Source organism: Leptonychotes weddellii, chromosome 8 (assembly GCF_054177405.1).
Source record: "Leptonychotes weddellii isolate Sample4059 chromosome 8, ASM5417740v2, whole genome shotgun sequence".
In the NCBI taxonomy this organism is placed as follows: Eukaryota; Metazoa; Chordata; class Mammalia; order Carnivora; family Phocidae; genus Leptonychotes; species Leptonychotes weddellii.
In genome coordinates, this window is record NC_138376.1 from 93,391,141 (window position 1) to 93,410,381 (window position 19,241).

General features: G+C 35.2%; 2 protein-coding genes across 6 annotated transcripts in view; one reads left to right on the forward strand and one right to left on the reverse strand.

The window, feature by feature from the left end:
- Positions 1 to 7,646, forward strand: part of HSF2 (heat shock transcription factor 2) — a 35,756-nt gene extending 28,110 nt beyond the window's left edge. Inside the window, exons 11-13 of one of the 4 annotated variants that reach the window (XM_081828892.1) lie at positions 358 to 411; positions 3,402 to 3,486; positions 6,346 to 7,646. In XM_081828892.1, coding sequence (XP_081685018.1) covers positions 358 to 411; positions 3,402 to 3,486; positions 6,346 to 6,350 — 144 coding nt within the window. In that variant the 3' untranslated portion in view covers positions 6,351 to 7,646. Of the gene's footprint in view, positions 1 to 357; positions 412 to 3,401; positions 3,487 to 3,927; positions 4,939 to 6,345 lie in introns of those variants that run through there. The other 3 variants (XM_081828891.1, XM_081828893.1, XM_006727938.3) reach the window with 3 other exon arrangements.
- A 2,342-nt stretch (positions 7,647 to 9,988) lies between these two features.
- The window catches only part of SERINC1 (serine incorporator 1), a 34,851-nt gene continuing 25,598 nt past the window's right edge, over positions 9,989 to 19,241 (reverse strand). For both annotated transcript variants that reach the window (XM_006727937.3, XM_081828890.1), the window contains exons 4-10: positions 18,273 to 18,352; positions 17,897 to 18,034; positions 15,980 to 16,149; positions 15,779 to 15,869; positions 13,738 to 13,882; positions 13,394 to 13,624; positions 9,989 to 11,568 (exon numbers count right to left, since the gene is read on the reverse strand). In XM_006727937.3, coding sequence (XP_006728000.1) covers positions 11,433 to 11,568; positions 13,394 to 13,624; positions 13,738 to 13,882; positions 15,779 to 15,869; positions 15,980 to 16,149; positions 17,897 to 18,034; positions 18,273 to 18,352 — 991 coding nt within the window. In that variant the 3' untranslated portion in view covers positions 9,989 to 11,432. The remainder of the gene's footprint in view (positions 11,569 to 13,393; positions 13,625 to 13,737; positions 13,883 to 15,778; positions 15,870 to 15,979; positions 16,150 to 17,896; positions 18,035 to 18,272; positions 18,353 to 19,241) is intronic.

Sequence of the window (19,241 nt, forward strand, 5' to 3'; positions counted from 1 at the left end):
GGGCTAGGAACTTGGTCCTGGGTGCCACTTAAAGCCAAAGGCATTTAGAGAGAAAATAATAAGGAAATGAAGGAGAGGAGAAGTTGGGCAAACCACTCTTTGTCTTAAGTGATTTGCCTCAGTGTTTTATAGAGAAATTCTTTCAGCAGCTGATGCATGGGCTAGCTTGCTCCGCTTTTGTATGTTTTTCTTTCTGCTTTCCTGCTTTTCTCTTTCAAACTGTTTTACTGTATGAAAACTTCCTAGTGCAGGAGCTACATCTCTTCACCCAACATGGCTGTATAAAAATTTTGAACACACAGTTAATTCTTTTTTAATATTTTTTAAACTTATCATCTTTCTTGTTTGGTCTTTCAGCTTTTCACTAGTTCTGTGCAGATGAATCCCACAGATTACATCAATAATACAAAAGTAAGTTTTAATTCATGTTGCTCAGGACCCATAGCTGTAAGAATCTGAAAAAAAGTCCTAGTAAGTAGAGAGCAGTATCACTCCCAGTTACAAAAAGCATTTTGTATTCTTACCTTATATGTGTGATCAAGATAGTAAAATTCTAGATGAAAAAATAGCTTTTGGTTATGGGGTGAGTCATTGCCCAGTTCTTCAGGCACCTGTTTGATTAACTATCAGTACGAAATGAGCCCTCAAAGTGCTGGGAGATCAGCTGACTTAAACTTGGCATGTTCAGGTGTATCACTGAAATAAATTATTAAAATATTATTTCTTCATGTTTTATGTGCTTCAGTTTACATTCTTACTCCTTCTATAAACAGCTCAGCATTTTTTATTGGAAATTCACTGGTACCCATATTCTTAAATAAGTTCCTTCATTTTATTAGCATGCCATAAAAGCTCAGGGATTTGAACTAATTTGTACTAATTGTAGGTAAGGCAAGTTGAAATGATGAAATATGGATTTTGGACTTTTTTTTTTTTTAAGTAATGGTTTTGTTATTTTCCTAGTTCCATTTGGGATTAGCAAATGTTGACAGGAAATTCTTTAGAACTGGTTTTTAATGAGTAATAAGGACAATTTGACATTGTTAAGAGCAAGTGATTAGAATCATTCTATTACTTTGTATATAGCTTATACGATAGGTGTTTTTACAATAGGTGTATACTCTGTTTATCTTGCATTTATACCAAACTGTTCAATCCTATTTTTTTATTGAATACAAAGGTGTAAATCAAGTCCTCTGAAATTTGTACAGATTCTAGATTAGTGAATTTAAAATTTTATTTTGGTTTTTGTTCTTTGTCGTCTAAAAATGAACACTTAGATATAAGTGATTAGAGTGAGGGGGTAGAATTTTTCTAATGTCATGTGTGAGGATAGCCTGACCAGATTTTCTACATATTCAGAGTTACAGCCTGGGTAACTTAGAGTTGAAAGAATTTGTGAGTTTTTGAATTAACAAGTTGATTATACATTGAATATTTGGATTTTTTTTTTTAAGTAAATAACACCTGAAATTTTTTTTTTTTAAGATTTTATTTATTTATTTGACAGAGAGAGACACAGCGAGAGAGGGAACACAAGTGGGGGAGTGGGAGAGGGAGAAGCAGGCCTCCTGCAGAGCGGGGAAGCCCGATGCGGGGCTCGATCCCAGGACCCTGGGATCATGACCTGAGCCGAAAGCAGACGCTTAACGACTGAGCCACCCAGGCGCCCCGAATATTTGGATAATTTTTATCGGGTTAGCATACTTTTTATAAAAAGGCCAGTTGGTAAACACTTTGAGTTTTGCAGGCCATATGTTCTCTGTCACAGCTACTTAACACTGTAATTGTAGTGCAACAGCAGCCGTAGACAATACGTAAAAGAACGAGTGTGGCTGTGCTTCAGTAAAACTTTATTTACAAAAACAGGCAGCATGCTGAATTTGGCGTGTGGACCACAGTTTGCCTGGATTTATATTGTAAGTTTCTATGGATCACCTCAACACACTGGGTTTCAGTAAATATGGTATTATTAAATGTTAGGTCTTAAGGTGAATGAACCCATATCATGCATTCATTTAGTGAATGTGCTACACTGTTTATTGCTACACATTGAATCATTCTTTATTCTTGGATTATCCTCTCTATTCCAAAACCAATAGCTTAATTACAGTTCTCAGGAATAGCAGTTAAACAGCAAATTGCATATTGTTCTATAGTGCTATAAAAAGAAAATGACTTTTCATTATAGTTCTAAAATCTAGATTAATGTTTTCAAATAATTGGCACATCAGCTGTCATTCCCTTGCTCATGACAAGTATTGTATTAACATAGATTACAACACTTTTTTACTAATAAATCAGGATACTTGTACTCTTTAGTAGTAGAGCCATCTAAGTGGTCACTACTAATGAATAAGAATTTGTACGGGAAATGAATCCCCTTTGTCATCCTGGTTCTCATATGTTTTAGAATAACAGTGGCATCCTTGAAAACTGCCTATTTTAAAAAGTAAAAAATAATGATGGTATTATTGCATTAATGTTTGTTTATTGCGATTGCTAAATCAGAAATGTTTTTATGTACATTTTTGGAAAGGTTTAGTTTATTATATCTTGGGGCCATTATTTCTGAATCTGGAAACTTGCACTGCTTCATTTTATGATGAATATCAGGGGAATCATAGGAATTAGTATGTTTTTTACACCGTATATACTTAACGAGCATGCAAGTGTCTGGGACTTAAAGCTATTTAGGGAAAATTGTGAACCTCAGCACCTCAGTTTGAACATCTTTGAAAAGAGCACGGAAGAACTAAACAGCATTAAAGGTTTAATCCCCTTTACAATCAGATGTGAGGAGAGAAGACTGGTTCAAAGAAGCAATTTAAATGACAGAAAAGAACTTGAAAGGGTCTCAAAAAGGAATTGAAGAAACTTCACCTCAACTTTGAGGCTTCCAAATACAGAAATAATAGTTTTAAGGATATCACCATGTCATCCTGAGCTACTCTAAATATGTTCACTTATGCTAAGTATTCTGTTTGTGAGTGAAGAGAAATGAATAATACACACTTTTAATCAAAACTGTTTGCGTTTAATTGATTAAAGATTGAAACCAGCCATCTTTGATTCATTCCCATCTTTTACCTGTAACAAATTCTGTCTGTTCTTTTGAAATGCCCCCTCTTTTCATATTTAACTGTCATCCTAGTTTAGGTTCTTTGTTTCAGCCACTGATGATAGCAATAGTTTTCTTAACCGGTCTTAACCAGTCTTACCTATTCAAATCTCTTTCTCTCTCTAGTTCATCTTTCCTGGTGCTCCCCTTTCCCCTTTATTTCAGATAATATACCAATATTCACATACTGTACCAGTTTTTTTTTTTTTAATTTTTTGCTATTTTTAGGAATATATAAAATGTGAAACAAGTATTTTTTATATTATTTTTTCTCTTTTAGTCTGAGAATAAAGGATTAGAAACTACCAAGAACAATGTAGTTCAGCCAGTTTCAGAAGAGGGAAGAAAATCTAAACCCAAAACAGGTAGGTATAAATGTAGTATTAGCTTTTACAGATTTTTAAAATTAAGAGTACTACATAGAAACTAATGTGAGCCAAGGAAAGTCTTTGCCATACTTAACAATTGAACACAGAATGTACTGTTCTCAGTTCTATGCATAATATATCAAGGTTTCAGCTTATAGAAAAAATTAAATTGGTGAGGTACTAGTTCTTTAAGTCTTTTTTTTTTTTTTTAATTTAACTTTAGGAGAACTGAAAGAACTCTCTTAATTGTTGAATAAAAGACTTAACTCTTCTGACTAGTACATTTTAAAATTTACTGACACAAAGTATCATATCTCTTGTTTGTGTGTATAAGGGTCGTGATTGCATATATGCACAGCTGTTTCCATTTTTTCCACCTTCAGCTTGAACTCTGTAAAAGCTGGTGATAAAAGAGCATTTTTCTAATCTTTATTATAGATAAGCAGCTTATCCAGTACACTGCCTTTCCACTTCTTGCATTCCTCGATGGGAACCCTGCTTCTACTGTTGAACAGGGGAGTACAGCATCATCAGAAGTTATGTCCTCTGTAGATAAACCCATAGAAGTTGATGAGCTTCTGGATAGCAGCCTAGATCCAGAGCCAACCCAGAGTAAGCTTGTTCGCCTGGAGCCATTGACTGAAGCCGAAGCTAGTGAAGCCACACTGTTTTATTTATGTGAACTTGCTCCTGCACCTCTGGATAGTGATATGCCACTTTTAGATAGCTAAATCCCCAAGAAGTGGACTCTACATGTATATATTCATCAAAATGATGAACTATTTATTTTAAAGTATCATTTGGTACTTTTTTTTGTAAATTGCTTTGTTTTGTTTAATCAGATACTGTGGAATCAAAAGCACCTTTTGCTTTTCTCACTTACACACTCTTGCAAAGCTTTCAGATGTTACTCGGCTACGTAGGTACACAGAATTTAATGCACATTGTTGGCATTATCTTTAAGTTGGCTTCAAATGGCCATTTTTCTCCAGTTGTAGTAACTTGGATTTCTTTTTTACATATATGCCCATTAACCCCAGTTAAACTTTTGTTTGTTTTACTTGTTTGATGCTGTCTGTTTGCATTGAGTGTAAGTCACTAGAACTAATGGTAAAACTCTTAAACCTTTGTCTGTTCCAGTTACTTTTATCAAATATTTTTCACTTGGCTTATTTTTAAAACTGGGAACATAAAGTGCCTGTATCTTGTAAAACTTCATTTGTCTCTCTTGTTCAGAGAAGTTCATTCATGTTCAAAGGAAAGGCAAAGTATACATGAGTGCTTGCTGTCAGATAGGGCTCCAGCTCCATACACATAAAAAGAAGGGGGATGGGATGGCGTCAGCCCCATCCATCTCGTTGGACTAGTTTTAAGTAAAAGTTTTCTGATTTGTTTGTGTTTTTTTTGAACCATACTATTTAGTAAAATAAATATAATGAATGTTGCGTACTAGTGTCTGTTATGTGTCTTCTTTAGAGGTGACACCCACATGTAAAAATTTTTCCTTTTTATAGGAAGTAGACTTTAATTGTAAACTGTCTGTTGTCCATTATTGAGTCACATCAAGATCTTTGTGCCTCATCTCGAGATAGACTGTATTACAAGAAGGAAGGAACATAGAGGTCTCTAAACTTAATGTGTTTTAAAGTTCTTCTGTGTTAAAAATTATATTGGCTTGCTTTCTATATTTCTAATAAAGGACTAAGAGAAGTATGCCTCTCATTGTCCCAAATGAGATAACATTATCACTGGATGCCACCCAGAGACCTGTAATTTTTGCCCCTAGAGAAGATGAAACAGTAACACTTCCTCCCTTTGGAATAGTTGCTCAGTAGGCTTATAGAGGCGTAATGCAAGGCAGGCCCCTCTTTTATCAAGTTGAATTCTACCTTCAGGCAGAAGGCTGGAAGCAGAGCAGTTTATATCTGAATATTTTATAGGGCCATTTAATGAGTAATTACAAATTTGGCCTTCCTCTTGGCCATATTCTGTCTCTCTATATCCTGGAATTTCTCTTACTATGATGTAAATATTCAAAGTAAAGCCTAGCAGAGAGAGAGAGGAAACCCTTCCTTCGCAGATCTTAAAACATTTGGCTCTGACAGTGGCATCTTGGTGAACTAATTCAAGTCCCCAGAAGTTAGTTTCTACATAAGCTATAGAGGTCACTTTCCTAGAGGTTGTTAAAGTGAGAACAAGAATTTAGAGGCTGAGAGAGAGAACTTTAGAGATTATTCCCTTCTCTTCTTCAGTGTGGTGGAATATGATTAAGTTTCTTCTCCTGGGGGACATTTTGGGGCTTTAGAAGTCTTGTAAAAATCTTGAAAAACTTAATACCTTCTAGTACTTTTTTAAGTTGAATTTAAAAATTTTCATCTTTAGTTGGAAGGAATTTAGGGTATTGTTAATACTACCACTTAAAAATAAAATTGTTAGTTTAAAAATAGTTATATGCTTTTTAAAATGTATCTAAAGGAATCTAAATACCATATTGATTTGATATCCGTCATCATCCATTCCACTTCTCCCAAGAATTTTATCCTACTTTTATTATGTGTGAAAGTTATACATCAAAGATACTGTCACACTTCTCTGCAACTAAATTTGAAATTGTTTCCTATAACCTTAAGATTCTAAGCATTAAAGAAGTTTGTGGCCAATTACACACAGTTCATCAAAACAGTATAATTATCCAAACCATTTTCTCTGTCATGCAGTTAGATTATTTCTACTCGTAAACAGGGTGGCTGTGTAACTGAATTCTGATAAATAAATTGGAAGTGATGTACAGAACTTCCAGGTCTGGTCTGTGAAAACCTCCCCTCTGCAATCCTTGCTCTTTTACCCCTCCACTAGCCTGATGCAGAGGAGTATGTGGCTTCTGAGTATACACACAAGAAGGAAGAAATTTGGCTTCCTGAATCACTGCTTAGAAGAAAGCCACCATCAATCTTGGACACCTATTGTAGACTTCAGGTGAGTGGAGAATAAACTATGTTCTGCCTTTGGATTTTTTTTTTGGGGGGGTTGATCTTAGTGTTCGCTAATACTCAAATTCTAGCAGACATTAAACAGTAAAATTTTATCAGAAATAACATTTTTAGTGAACAGGTCTCTATGGGGGGGGGAAGAGTACTTCTCCAATTTTTTTGTATCTGAGGGTGAAGGTTATCACTGTAAGAGCATCAGTTTCATTCCTTTTTGTTTTCATAAGTGTACAACTCTTAAAAACTTTATAATTCAAAAAAAAAATGATGGAATTTTGTTATAGCACTATCACTCAGTCCTTTGAACTTCTTCAGAATTATATACTAGAACTATTTTATTTTTTAATGACTTACCAGCTGGTGACTTAATTAGATCATCTTTTGATTCCTTGAAAGTGAAAAAATAGAAACTACCTGAATTGCAACAGGATTTTTTTCCCCCTAGTGTCATTCTTTCTCACCAGTATTTAAAATTTTGTCTTTATTGGGTGTTCGAGATTTTATCCGAAGTGCCTTGGTAAGATTTAGAATGTGTAAGAGGTACATCTTTGTTAAATGTGGAAAGTAATTGTTAAGAGGGACGATGCCTTGATGTCCTTAAGGCATCTTTTCAGGCAGATCCAAGTTCAGGAAGGAGTAATAAGGAAATTGAAGATCTGGAAACTGATTTCTCTAAAAACTCTTGTTTACCAGAGGAAGTCTCTGTACTGTCTGGAAAACAAGTACCACAGTATGAAGACCATTAATTTTGAGAGTGCTCCCCCATCTTCATCCGCTTTATAACTTTCTTTCACTTAAGGGGGGGGGCGGTTATAAGTATTGCCATCAGAAATCATGTAGGACAGCTGTATGTTCCCTTAGGGTGTGTCACCTTGTTTTTCATAGGGATGGTATACTCAAGTGATAAAAGGCTTAAATGTGAAAAGTCTTCAGACTGGGAAGATGACAAAATGATATTCATTGTGATGAACATACATAGAATGTTACATTTAAGAATTAGAGCCTAGGGTGCCTGGGTGGCTCAGTCAGTTAAGTGACTGCCTTCAGCTCAGGTCATGATTCTGGAGTTCCAGGATCGAGTCCCACGTCGAGCTCCCTGCTCAGCAGGGAGTCTGCTTCTCCCTCTGACCCTCCCCCATCTCATGCTCTCTCTCTCAAATAAATAAAAATCTTCAAATAAAAAAAAAAATTAAGAGCCTAAATATTCATTTCAAGCACATATGAAATATTTTTTGAGAATTGGTTGTATATTAGGCCATAAAATGAACAAATTTCATGAAATTGGTATCAAACAGACTAACTACAATACAAATAAACCAGACCTTTACAGTCCTGAGTACTGGCATCGTATTTTGTAGAGTGACCTTCATTTGGATTTCCTGTTTTTCCCATGATTAGACAGGAGTTAATGGGTTTGGGGTAAGAAAGACCACAGGGGTGAAGTGCCATTTTCACCATTTATTTATCCTACTGGTTTTTTCTCTGGAGAATCCTAATAAGGAACAAAAATTTCTTTTTATTTTACATCTTAGAACACAGAAAATCAAGGGTGTAAGAATGGAGCATCTGCCCAGTAAATGGGGATGCTTTCAGAGCTGTTAAGGGCAGTACTAAAAAGTGTGTTGAGCTGGCCAAGTAGTGACAAGTTTAATATAAAGGAACTACAACACAGAAAAAACGTTAGGTCTTTTAAAAATTGATAAATTGAAGCTCATCAAAATTAAGCACTTTTGCTCTGCAAAAGACCCTGTTCAGATGGAAAGACAGACTAGGAGAAAATATTTGCAAGCCATTTATCTGATAAAAGATGTGTATCTAGAATATATTAACTCAAAACTCAACAAATTACAATAAAAAACCATCCAGTTACAAAATTGCCAAAAGGCACGAATAGACATTTTACTGAGGACCTATAGATGGCAAAAAAGCAAATGAAGAGATACTCAACATCAGCCATTTGGGAAAGGCAAATTAAAACCACAATGAGGGGGGTCTGCCTTCAGCTCAGGTCATGATCTTGGGGTCCTGGGATCGATCCCTGCATCGGGCTCCTTCCTCAGCGGGAAGCCTGCTTCTCCCTCTCCCTGCTGCTGTGCCTATTTGTGTTCTGTCAAATAGATAAAATCTTAAAAAAAAAAAACAACAAACCACAATGAGGGGCGCCTAGGTGGCTCAGTCGTTAAGCATCTGCCTTCGGCTCAGGTCATGATCCCAGGGTTCTGGGATCGAGCCCCACGTCGGGCTCCCTGCTCAGTGGGAAGCCTGCTTCTCCCTCTCCCACTCCCCTACTTGTGTTCCTGCTCTGCTTTAAAAAAAAATAAAACCAGAATGAGGTAACACAGTATTCCTATCAGAATTGCTAAAATTAGTGACCCCAAATGCTGGCAAGGATGCAAAGAAACCGAATGGTTCATACATTGATAGTGTGAACACTCTGGAAGATGGCAGTTTCTTACAGAACTAATCATTTAACCCACCCACAAGGATTCTTCTCCTAATCCCTGGTTCCAAAGAACCACTGATTCTTTATTTTCATCACTGAAAGCATATTATAATAAATGAAATGATACTCTATGTGACCTTTTGGGATTGGCTTTTTAATACAGTTGCATACTTCCTTGGAGATCCAGTCAAGTTGTTTGTGTACCAAAAGTTCATTCTTTTATTGTTTAGTAGTCCATGGTATAGATGTACCACTGTGTGTTTATTATTTTTTTAAATTTTATTTATTTATTTGAGAGAGCAAGAAAGAGAGTACATGAGAGGGGGGAGGGTCAGAGGGAGAAGCAGGCTCCTAGCTGAGCAGGGAGCCCGATGCGGGACTCGACCCCGGGACTCCAGGATCATGACCTGAGCCGAAGGCAGTTGCTTAACCAACTGAGCCACCCAGGCGCCCTACCACTGTGTGTTTAAACATTCACCAGTTGAAGGACTTTTGGGAGGTTTCCAGCTTGGGCTATTGCAAATAAAGCAATGAATGTTCTTGTACAGATTGTGTGAACATAAGACTTTTCTGAGTAAATGCCCATAGCCATTGTCTTGCCTGTAATATTGGAGAAATCATACCATTTTAAATTATTGAATAAAGTACACTAACCCTTGTTAACTCATATGGAATAGAGTACTTCATTACTACTTTTTGTTGTTAAGGGACTTTTTTATGTCATCTTGTGTCAGAAAGCATCCATTTGCAACTTAGGAAAAATGCCTACAGGACACAGATATAGAATATTTATCAAATGAATTAAAAATATTCTCCAAACTAAACTGGCCCATCTACTAAAGGCTCTTTAGGAGAACATCACTTTAATTACCTGAGATCCAATTTCAGGGGTTACTTACAGAGGACCAAAAGGGTGTAACTGCCACCTTTAAAACAATGCAGGTTTTCAGCACACAAATGGACAGTTAACCCTGTTTCAGCAGGTTCTTTCATACACAGAGAAAAAAAGTAGGTCTGAGTATTACAGCCACCTAAATTTGAGTTGCTAAAGAATTAATACACCACACACTTTCTCTCAATTCATTTATTTGGAGATAGAACACAGCCATTCAAAATGATGGAACACAGTATCAACACACAGAATAAAGTTGGGGAATTAAGTTTAAGTTGAATTGTTCTCTCTCATTTACATTAATAAATACCTTAAAAGAAGCAAATGTAGATTTTTAAGATTAAGACACTAATAACATGTACAAGTAACTAAGTTTCTAAGTTAACTGTCATACTGCTTGATTTTCAGGTTGAACAATTGTAATTATAATAAACTATATTTCAATTAGATGGCAGCAAATACAAAAGCATTTTAAACCTCTTCTGAACTGTAGAGTGTACTATAAGCAGTTTATATTCTATAGCATTCCATCATTCTCCTGGCCTCAGTTTATGGGTAGAAGGCAAGGTGGACACCAGCAAATCACATAACAAATTATCCACCACTAATGAGGTGTATAACCTATTATGCATGGATTTTGAATATAAGTTATTTTTGAATGCCAAAAGAATGCCAGCTATTTTGGGGAAACTTGGGATTTCCCAGGTTGGTCACTGATTAGCTACAGTTTTCTTCATTTTTAAAATGAAGGATTGGACTAGATTTTACCTAAGTATCTCCTGAGGCTTAGTATATTACAGTTTCGTCCTGTCAAGTTTACCACCTTTGATTTTCAAAATGAACTTTCAAAGTGCCCCTTCTAACCCACGATTACCTTTTTCAAAAGCTTTGTCTAAATCCTTCAGAGTTCCTAACATCTCCATTGAACCTATACTTTTGCAAGTGTTTGTAACGACTAAAACAAAGTTGGTATGTTGGTATGAAAGGCCATCCCTACCCAGGGAAGATTACAGCCTACCTGGGTATTCAAATTAGTAACCCACCACCACCAATCTTTCTATGAAGCCTCTGTCTCTTAATCTCCATAATTTACACTGTTGTCCATCAAACACTCCCTACCTGTATACATTCCTTATCTTCACATCAAGGGAAAAACCTGAAAAGATTTTTCAGACAACTTGTTTATACAATTTTACAACAGCCACGTTCTTTGCAGTCTCTTGTAGGGCAAGGCATCAAATATTTCAAAAGGCAGCCATACATTTCCTTTTATACTTTCTAAAACAGCTTAGGGACTAGCACAATTTAAAAATCAAACTGTCAGTTTTGTTTTTACTCTTAATTTCACAGGCACAGAGCTAAGGATAAACCTAACAATGTCCACTTTTCCTAACTCACCACCAGACTCCTAAATCTCTCCCTTTGTAATTCATTCTAACACACGTATCAATGTGCATGGCAAGAATACAATGAATAAAATGGCAAGCGATAAAATCTAATTCATGCCAGAACACTGGAGAAGTTACATGGGAAGCACACACATACACAACTTTACAAAAGTTGGGAATACTGTTAATCTCAAGCAATGATCAAAGTGGGACTTTCATGCCAGAAGTCCCGTTCAATCAAAATCACGATTTGTAAGAACAAGTGGTGCCACTAGTGTCCAAACATACAATACGATGCCAATCCAGCTAGAAGAGATTTTCACCCACACCGCTGTCCACTGACTCTTCATCTCACGAGAAGGCTCGTACCTAAAATTTAAGAAAAAAATGAAAGGGAAAGGGTTGGATTATCAGCTATCATGCTACTTATTTAGCTTTACTTCAAAGGTGTTCTTTGTATACAGTTTGTGATTACAGATACACAATTGCTGAGCTAATAATCTGTTGCCCTACTTGCCATACTACTTTAATAGCTAATGTGAAGGTAAAAATCAATTTCCTTTAAAAGAGTAAAGGACATTGGCCTCTGAAGTAGCCCTTTTACTAATACTCAGAGGCTCTTTATGTACAGGTCCTCACTTTCTGAAAGTTTGTTAGGCCACTCTGCTTTTACAAAATACCTACGTGAGTAAGGTAAATGGCTTTTTTCTTAAAAGCAAAATTTCTCTTTGGGTTTCTTTCAGTTAACAAAAACAGGTACTAATATAAGTCTCATAAAAATGAAGTAGCGTAATACAAACTATAACAAAGTAGGGGGGAACCTGTATTTTTGGCTTAATAGTCAGAGATAGCAGAGAAATGGAGTGTGATGCCTGGATAAGTAAGATACTGTTATAAAAAGACTTATCAATCCTAGGGACGCCTGGGTGGCTCAGTCATTAAGCGTCTGCCTTCGGCTCAGGTCATGATCCCAGGGTCCTGGGATCGAGTCCCGCATCAGGCTCCTTCCTCAGCAGGGAGCCTGCTTCTCCCCCCGGGGAAAAGGGATTGAAAAAGACTTCTCAATCCTATCCTCTATAGAAAGTATAATCTGTTCAAAGTGTATATATATGGGAACTGCTCTCCCACCTTCAGCCTTTTCAGATTTAAGAGATTCAGAATACATCCCAAATTTACCTACTTTTTATGCAAATGAAACATACCAAAAATATTTTTCATCTAAAGTTTTGGGTTTTTTTTTTTTTTAAGGTTTTTAAGTAATCTTTATACCCACCATGGGGCTCAAACTCACAACCCTGAGATCAAGAGTCACATGCTCCTCTGAGCCAGCCAGGTGCCCCAATCTGAAGTCTTAACGTTTAATATTATCTGACAGCCAAAGCTGTGAATTACTGAACACTACATGGATTCTTATCACTTAATATGCTGCAGTGTAGGAATTTTAAAAAATACTTATTTTTCAATAGTAAATGCCAGTAAAGTCTGCTCTTAAAATGAAGAATAATCTTTTTTCTACATCTTTTTCTGATATTCAAAGTCCTCTTACAAGTTGTGAAGGGTATTCTGCTTTAAAATTATTAAAAACAGAACTTTCCAAACCATACAGTTCAACTTGAATCTTAAATTGGATCTCTCAGTAACCATTTTGACAAAATTAGAAATTTTTTGAAAACAAAATAACTACTTTCCTATTACCAGAAAAAGATTTATAAATTGTAAAGTGATAAAAAAGCAAAAATTACAGCTACGGAGAGTTCTAAGGATCCAATTTTAGAGTAGCCATATTCTTTATATTAATCTACATTAATGAATTTCTCAATTCTGAAAACTTAAGTGCTTTTAACAATAGTTTGAACAAAACAGAGAAAAAGATTTATCTTACACCATGTCAGGGATTGGTTACAGTGTCAAAAAAATAAAGCATTGTGTTGAATCAACTATTAACATGGTATTTCTGTAAAAAATGTGTTAATTTCATGAAGCTTCCGATTTTAATTTCTTCAAGATTTGGAAGTATTTCAATATTAATGCCAAAGCAAGGAAGGAAAGTCTGCATTTCTCATACTGATCTCATTATTCATTTAGATGTAAATTTTGGAATACATTGGAGGATAAAAAGTACTTCATACCACATGCTTTGCAATGCAATCATGAAAAGCATCAAAATTTCCACAGGCACATGAAATATAATTACCTGTACCAGTTGGTAAGGGTCATCATGATATAGAGTGAAGCCAAGAAAAGCATGAAGTGAAAGAAGGAATAACTGTAAGTAACACCATCCCTTTCATTATCTACAGCTCGATGAGCATCATCTCCATCCTCCAGTGATCCATCACTTCTGGCTCCACCATCTTCTATTAATGTTGATTCATCACTTGTTAGAGTCAATTTATTAACCTGACTGTTGTTCGAAGTACGGATGCTGCATAAAAGACAGTTCAGGAAGAAAGAAAGAAAAAGGGTATTTAAAAAAAATGATTTTTAAATGAATGGCTAGATTTCTTGTTAAAAAAAAAAATCCACAATTTTTCTTACCTTGAATAAAACACACACAATAAAAAGAGGATCAGTCCTATAATTCCTTGAGCATGCCACCACTGGACAGACTGCCCCTCCTTTGGAACAGTGCTTGTTGTATTGTACCCAATTATGCTTAGTAGACTTGGGTTGCAGTTTGTTTCTGTAATGTAAATTAAGGTCAAATTAAAATGTCAGAACTAGTATAAAAAATAATTTATTTTGGGGGGCCTAGTTACAGTTTTTTTTTTTTTAACTCTTTATGGCCTTGCATATTCAAAAAATTTTCCAGGAAAAAGGTACAAATATAAGAAAAAAATACTTTGAAACAACCTGTATTTATTGATAATGAGACCTTTTAAACATCATACTGCTAATTTTATAGAAGTGCCCAGAAAAACCAAGTAATTTCATTTTAAACCTCGAGAACTGAGATATTATTAAGCTTTCTACTGATCAAGAAATAGGTGAAATTTAGATGAGCTCTCCTAAGTATAATAAAACTCTAGTACACTTAGGAATAAAATTCAGGTGTTCTAAACGAAAATACAGTGGCTTTTCCTAATATACGTTGTAAGAGAACAACAGTGACTTTATGAAATTTATAAACTTGTCAAAGTATGTTGCTATGTAAGCAAGGTAGCTTACACATAAAATTACCAGTTACTAGAATTTTAACAAATGCTTTGTGGAAATGTCTAAATAACTCTTAATGACCTAATCCGTATTGTTTAACTTTCGTAAGAAAAAGTAAGGTTTGTATTCACTGAAGTACCCAAATGTTTTTCTCTCCCACAAAGCCAGATATATCAACTACCATCTTATTAATGAAACGATCCTTAATTAGGGGAAAAAACAAACAAGAAAAAAAAATGATTCTTATCTTAGAGCCATTCAGATTAAGAGTAAGCTCTAAAGCAAATTAATAAAATTTTTTTTCTAACCACTTAACACCTCAACAAAAATAATCTTTCTTTAATACTAAAAACAGCTTTCCTGGGGCGCCTGGGTGGCTCAGTTGGTTAAGCGACTGCCTTTGGCTCGGGTCATGATCCTGGAGTCCCGGGATCGAGTCCCGCGTCGGGCTCCCTGCTCGGCAGGCAGTCTGCTTCTCCCTCTGACCCTCCTCCCTCTCATGCTCTCTGTCTCTCATTCTCTCTCTCTCAAATAAATAAATAAAATCTTTAAAAAAAAAAAAAAATTAAAAAAATTAAAAAAAAAATAAAAACAGCTTTCCTCCAACTATTGATAAAGTACCTACTGAGTTTATAAACCTGAAATCAGATTCAGATGATATTTCATAATTTTCTTAAGTAAAAGGGAACATTTTCTTTTCAAAATCAGTAACTAATTTCTCGCTAATTTGTTTCACCCCAAATGATATATATTGGCTTCTAATCTCATGGAATGCAGTGTAACTGGCCTACAGATTCATTAGAAAGCCCAATTACATTCACTTGCAAGGTACTCACAGACAAAAATATCTTAATTAGTAAAAAAAAAAAAAAAAACAAACTATACTGCTTAACAATGAATCAAGGAGCATTTTAACAGCTTTTCTTTCTATATATACTATCATAAATACGACTGTACAAATTAGGTGTATTTGTTATAACTTTCACATTAATTTCTTGTAATTTATTAGTGAAAGAAACAAAGTGAAAAAATACATAGCAGTACATCAAACATGAAAATGGTATTATTTCCATACTGTTTATTCCTCTAGAGGCTTATTTTTCTTTTTTAAAGATTTACTTTAGAAAGAGAAAGCAAGAGCAAGAGAGCATTGGGTGGGATGTGGGGGTGGGGGTGGGGGAGAGGATCTGAGGGAGAGAAAGGATCTTAAGCAGACTCTCTGCTGAGTGACCAGGGATGATCTCAGGATCCATGAGATCAATGACCTGAGCCATAATCAAGAGTCAGATGCTTAACCCACTAAGCCACCCAGGCACCCCTAGAGGCTTATTTTTTAAATAGCTTAATTTCTCAAAATGACCATCTTTGAAAAAAAAAAAAGTTGTAGAATTCATTAAAAAGAACCCAAGCAAACAAAACATACCCGGTTCATTGGTCATGGCAGACCATGTCAAATACATTGTGTAGACTGTGATTACTGAAGACTGTAACAAACCAGATCTTGGTTGTGATTCCTACAAAGAAAAATTAAGCAAGACGAATAAATATTCTGACATCATTCAAGATTTAGGGAAAACTTAGAAAAATGGAAGTTTCATAAAAACTAATGATATAAAGATCATACTTGGATTTTTGGCAGTATAGACATTACAGAGGCACCAAGGCAGAGGAGCATGTTGACACTGATGAATGCTTTATTTTCTGAACAACTGGCTGGATGAGTATAATAAACAAAGAATAGGACGATAGCAACTAAAGACAGCAGATAGTTCAGAGCTGTAGCTGATAACAATGCTGTGAAAGAAATATAATTGGACAATCAGAATTTATCACGAATATCAGGAATTAGGCATAGGGCCCATTTTAAAAACAATCATTTTATTCAAAATGTATTTTAAGCAACTACCATTGTCAGCATTATGCAGGCTATAAAAGCAGAGACGAATATTTCTGAACTTTATCACAGTGATTTTATAGTCTTCACACATAGCTCACTATAGTATTTTCAAGGACAGTAAGTTAGGTGACATATTAAATATTTTATTAATAGTAACAGCTCCATTACAAACACATTCACATACATGAGCCATAATTTTCAAAATACAGAAAAATAAAAGGAAACTTACTTAATGCTAAGCCCACTAAACAATGCTTTTCTGCATTAACTAATTATCTTTATTTTTTATTTAAAAATATTTTTTTTAAGTAGTCTCCACGCCTAGTGTGGAGCCCAACACAGGGCTTGAACTCACAACCACGAGATCAAGACCTGAGATGAGATCAAGAGTCCCAACGCATAGCTGAATGAGCCACCCAGGCACCCCTTAACTAATTATCTTTTAAAAATATTTTATTATGTAACAGTAAATCATTATTATTTAATAAGACAACCCAAGTTTCTTCTAGGTAAATTAAAACACATACAATGTGTTTGTTTTTGTGCTAATATGTGCTCAGTATACAGGTGTTTGTGCAGATGTGCCTGACGGGATCCACCCAACAAATATTTATTAAATGCCTACAAAGTTCTAAGCACTGGTGATACAGCAGGGAACAAAACAGAAACTCTTGCATTAGATGTGCATTAAAGAATGAGGTGTTCTATAAAAGTGAATTTCCCAAATGACTAAAGCTTATTTCTTTGAATACTAAACTCTATTTTAACCACCGAGATCAAATACCACAAACTAGTTGTGAGAGAAATACCAGACTAGCAGATAACAATGGATATACCTTTCAATCTGATTGAAAATATTTAGCTGAAACTCAGATCTCACATAAAAATTTAGATTTATGGCTTCTTTTGAAAGAAATCAGAAAAAATTTAAGCAATACTGAGCCCACATTTCCACAAGGCAACTACTATATGAAACTGAGCAGCAGCTATGCACACCTTAAATAGGGTCTTCATTACAGTTCTGTTTGCACAAGGACTGACTATGCACTTAACCCAAGTCTCTTCCCTCCTTTTCATCATCTGGGGCAAGCCAATGAATTCTGATCCCTGTTCTGCAGTATAACCACTGGACTCAAGCTCATCATTACAAATAAAACAGTCACACTACTACAAGAATCCCCTTATGTGTTACTGACACAAAAAGGCATTTTTCTACTTATATAAAATGAAATGTTCTAGAGTTGCTTTTCATATTTTTTCTGCATGCTGATGTTTATGAATGCCACTGTTTATTTCTAGCAGTCCTAGTCCCTTTAATATTTTTAACCTGCTCTAGAATAGGAAATTAGGCTGTAAAAAGTACATACTGTCAGCAGTAGCCTTTGCAACATCTGTTTTAGCCATTCAAGGTATTTTGGATTATTTCCTGGCTCTTGGGTATGTTCTAATTGATTCCCTAAAAGCTATCTCAACAAGTAAAGTTGTTGACACAATGTGATAAGATGCCACTCACAAACTTTTGAAGTAAACACCTCTTCACAAAAACTTACATCATAAAAATATTGATTTCCCTATAGTCTACATATATGTTCTCACCTTCAGAGTTCATCTATCTTGAAGATGCTTTGTAAGACAAAAGCTTACCTGCATACCAACATCTTGAGTTCCCTTCTTCCATTTTTTCAACCCATGATTCATTCCATGAATGGGCAAAATCAATAAGTAAGACTAGCTGTATGAGGATGAAGCAAAAGGCACCTGCCATGCCTACATAAAACCACACTGAAAGAAAGAAAAAAACACATACAAATGAGTGGCTGGTTCACTTTTTATTACTTCATCTTCATACAATACATGAAAGGGAGAGTAGTTTTACACAAATGCCTTGATTTTGCCAACTGCGGTAAAAAAAAAAAAAAAGAAAACAAAATAAAACAAGTAGTGTTACAGTCCCAGGTAACAATTATGTCGGTTTCTTTATAAAACATCAACATCACACAATTAAGAAAAGATTTATTACCAGTTGTAAAAGTTCCTTCTGGAATGAAGAAAGCCCCAATAATAATAGCAATCGCTGCAGCAAATTTAAAGAACCAAAATCTAAAAGAAATAGAAATATAGTTTACTAATAAATATTCACTCAACAAATAGTTTCATATATGAAATCATTTAAGAGCATCTGAAAAAACACAGTTTATGTGACTGTTTAGGACAGTTTTAGGAAAAGACAGATTTATAACTAATTCACTATGAGAAAATGAGAATATCAGTTCTCTATTCACAGGTTGATTTTAAATAATGAATGGGTATAATGCTAAGTGAAAGAAGTCAGAGAAACACAAATACCATATGATTTCACTCATATGTGGAATTTAAGGAAGAAAACAAATGAACAAAGAAAAGACAAACAAAAAAACCCCCCAGACTTTAAATACAGAGAACAAACTAGTGGATGCCAGAGGGGAGGTGGGTGAAATAGATAAAAGGGATTAAGAGTACACGTCTCTTGATGAATGCTGAGAAATATAAAGAATTGTTGTATCATTATATTGTACACCTGAAACTAATGTTAACACACTGTATGTCAATTTTACATGAATAAGAAGAAATTAAAAATAAGAATGGGGTAATATGTGACAATATAAGGTGCACTGTACAAATGAATAGTTTTACAAACACATGATAAATGCTCCATCCAAAACTGTGATGATAACCCTCCCCCTCTCATGTACTCTCTCTCATTCTCGCTCTCTCAAATAAATAAATAAAATCTAAAAAAAAAAAAAACAAAAAAAAAACTGTGATGATAACAAAAACCCCAGCTTTTAGGACATCAGCAGCTTGATGGCGAAAGTCCCTATTTTTTGGTTCCCCTGTTTTTAACAACTAATTAGGCATCCATCAACAGAAGTGCCTCTGTGGAAGATGTGAGATCCAGAAACATTTGCCAAGAGACCCAGGAAAAGTCTTCCACACCTGTGTATTTGGT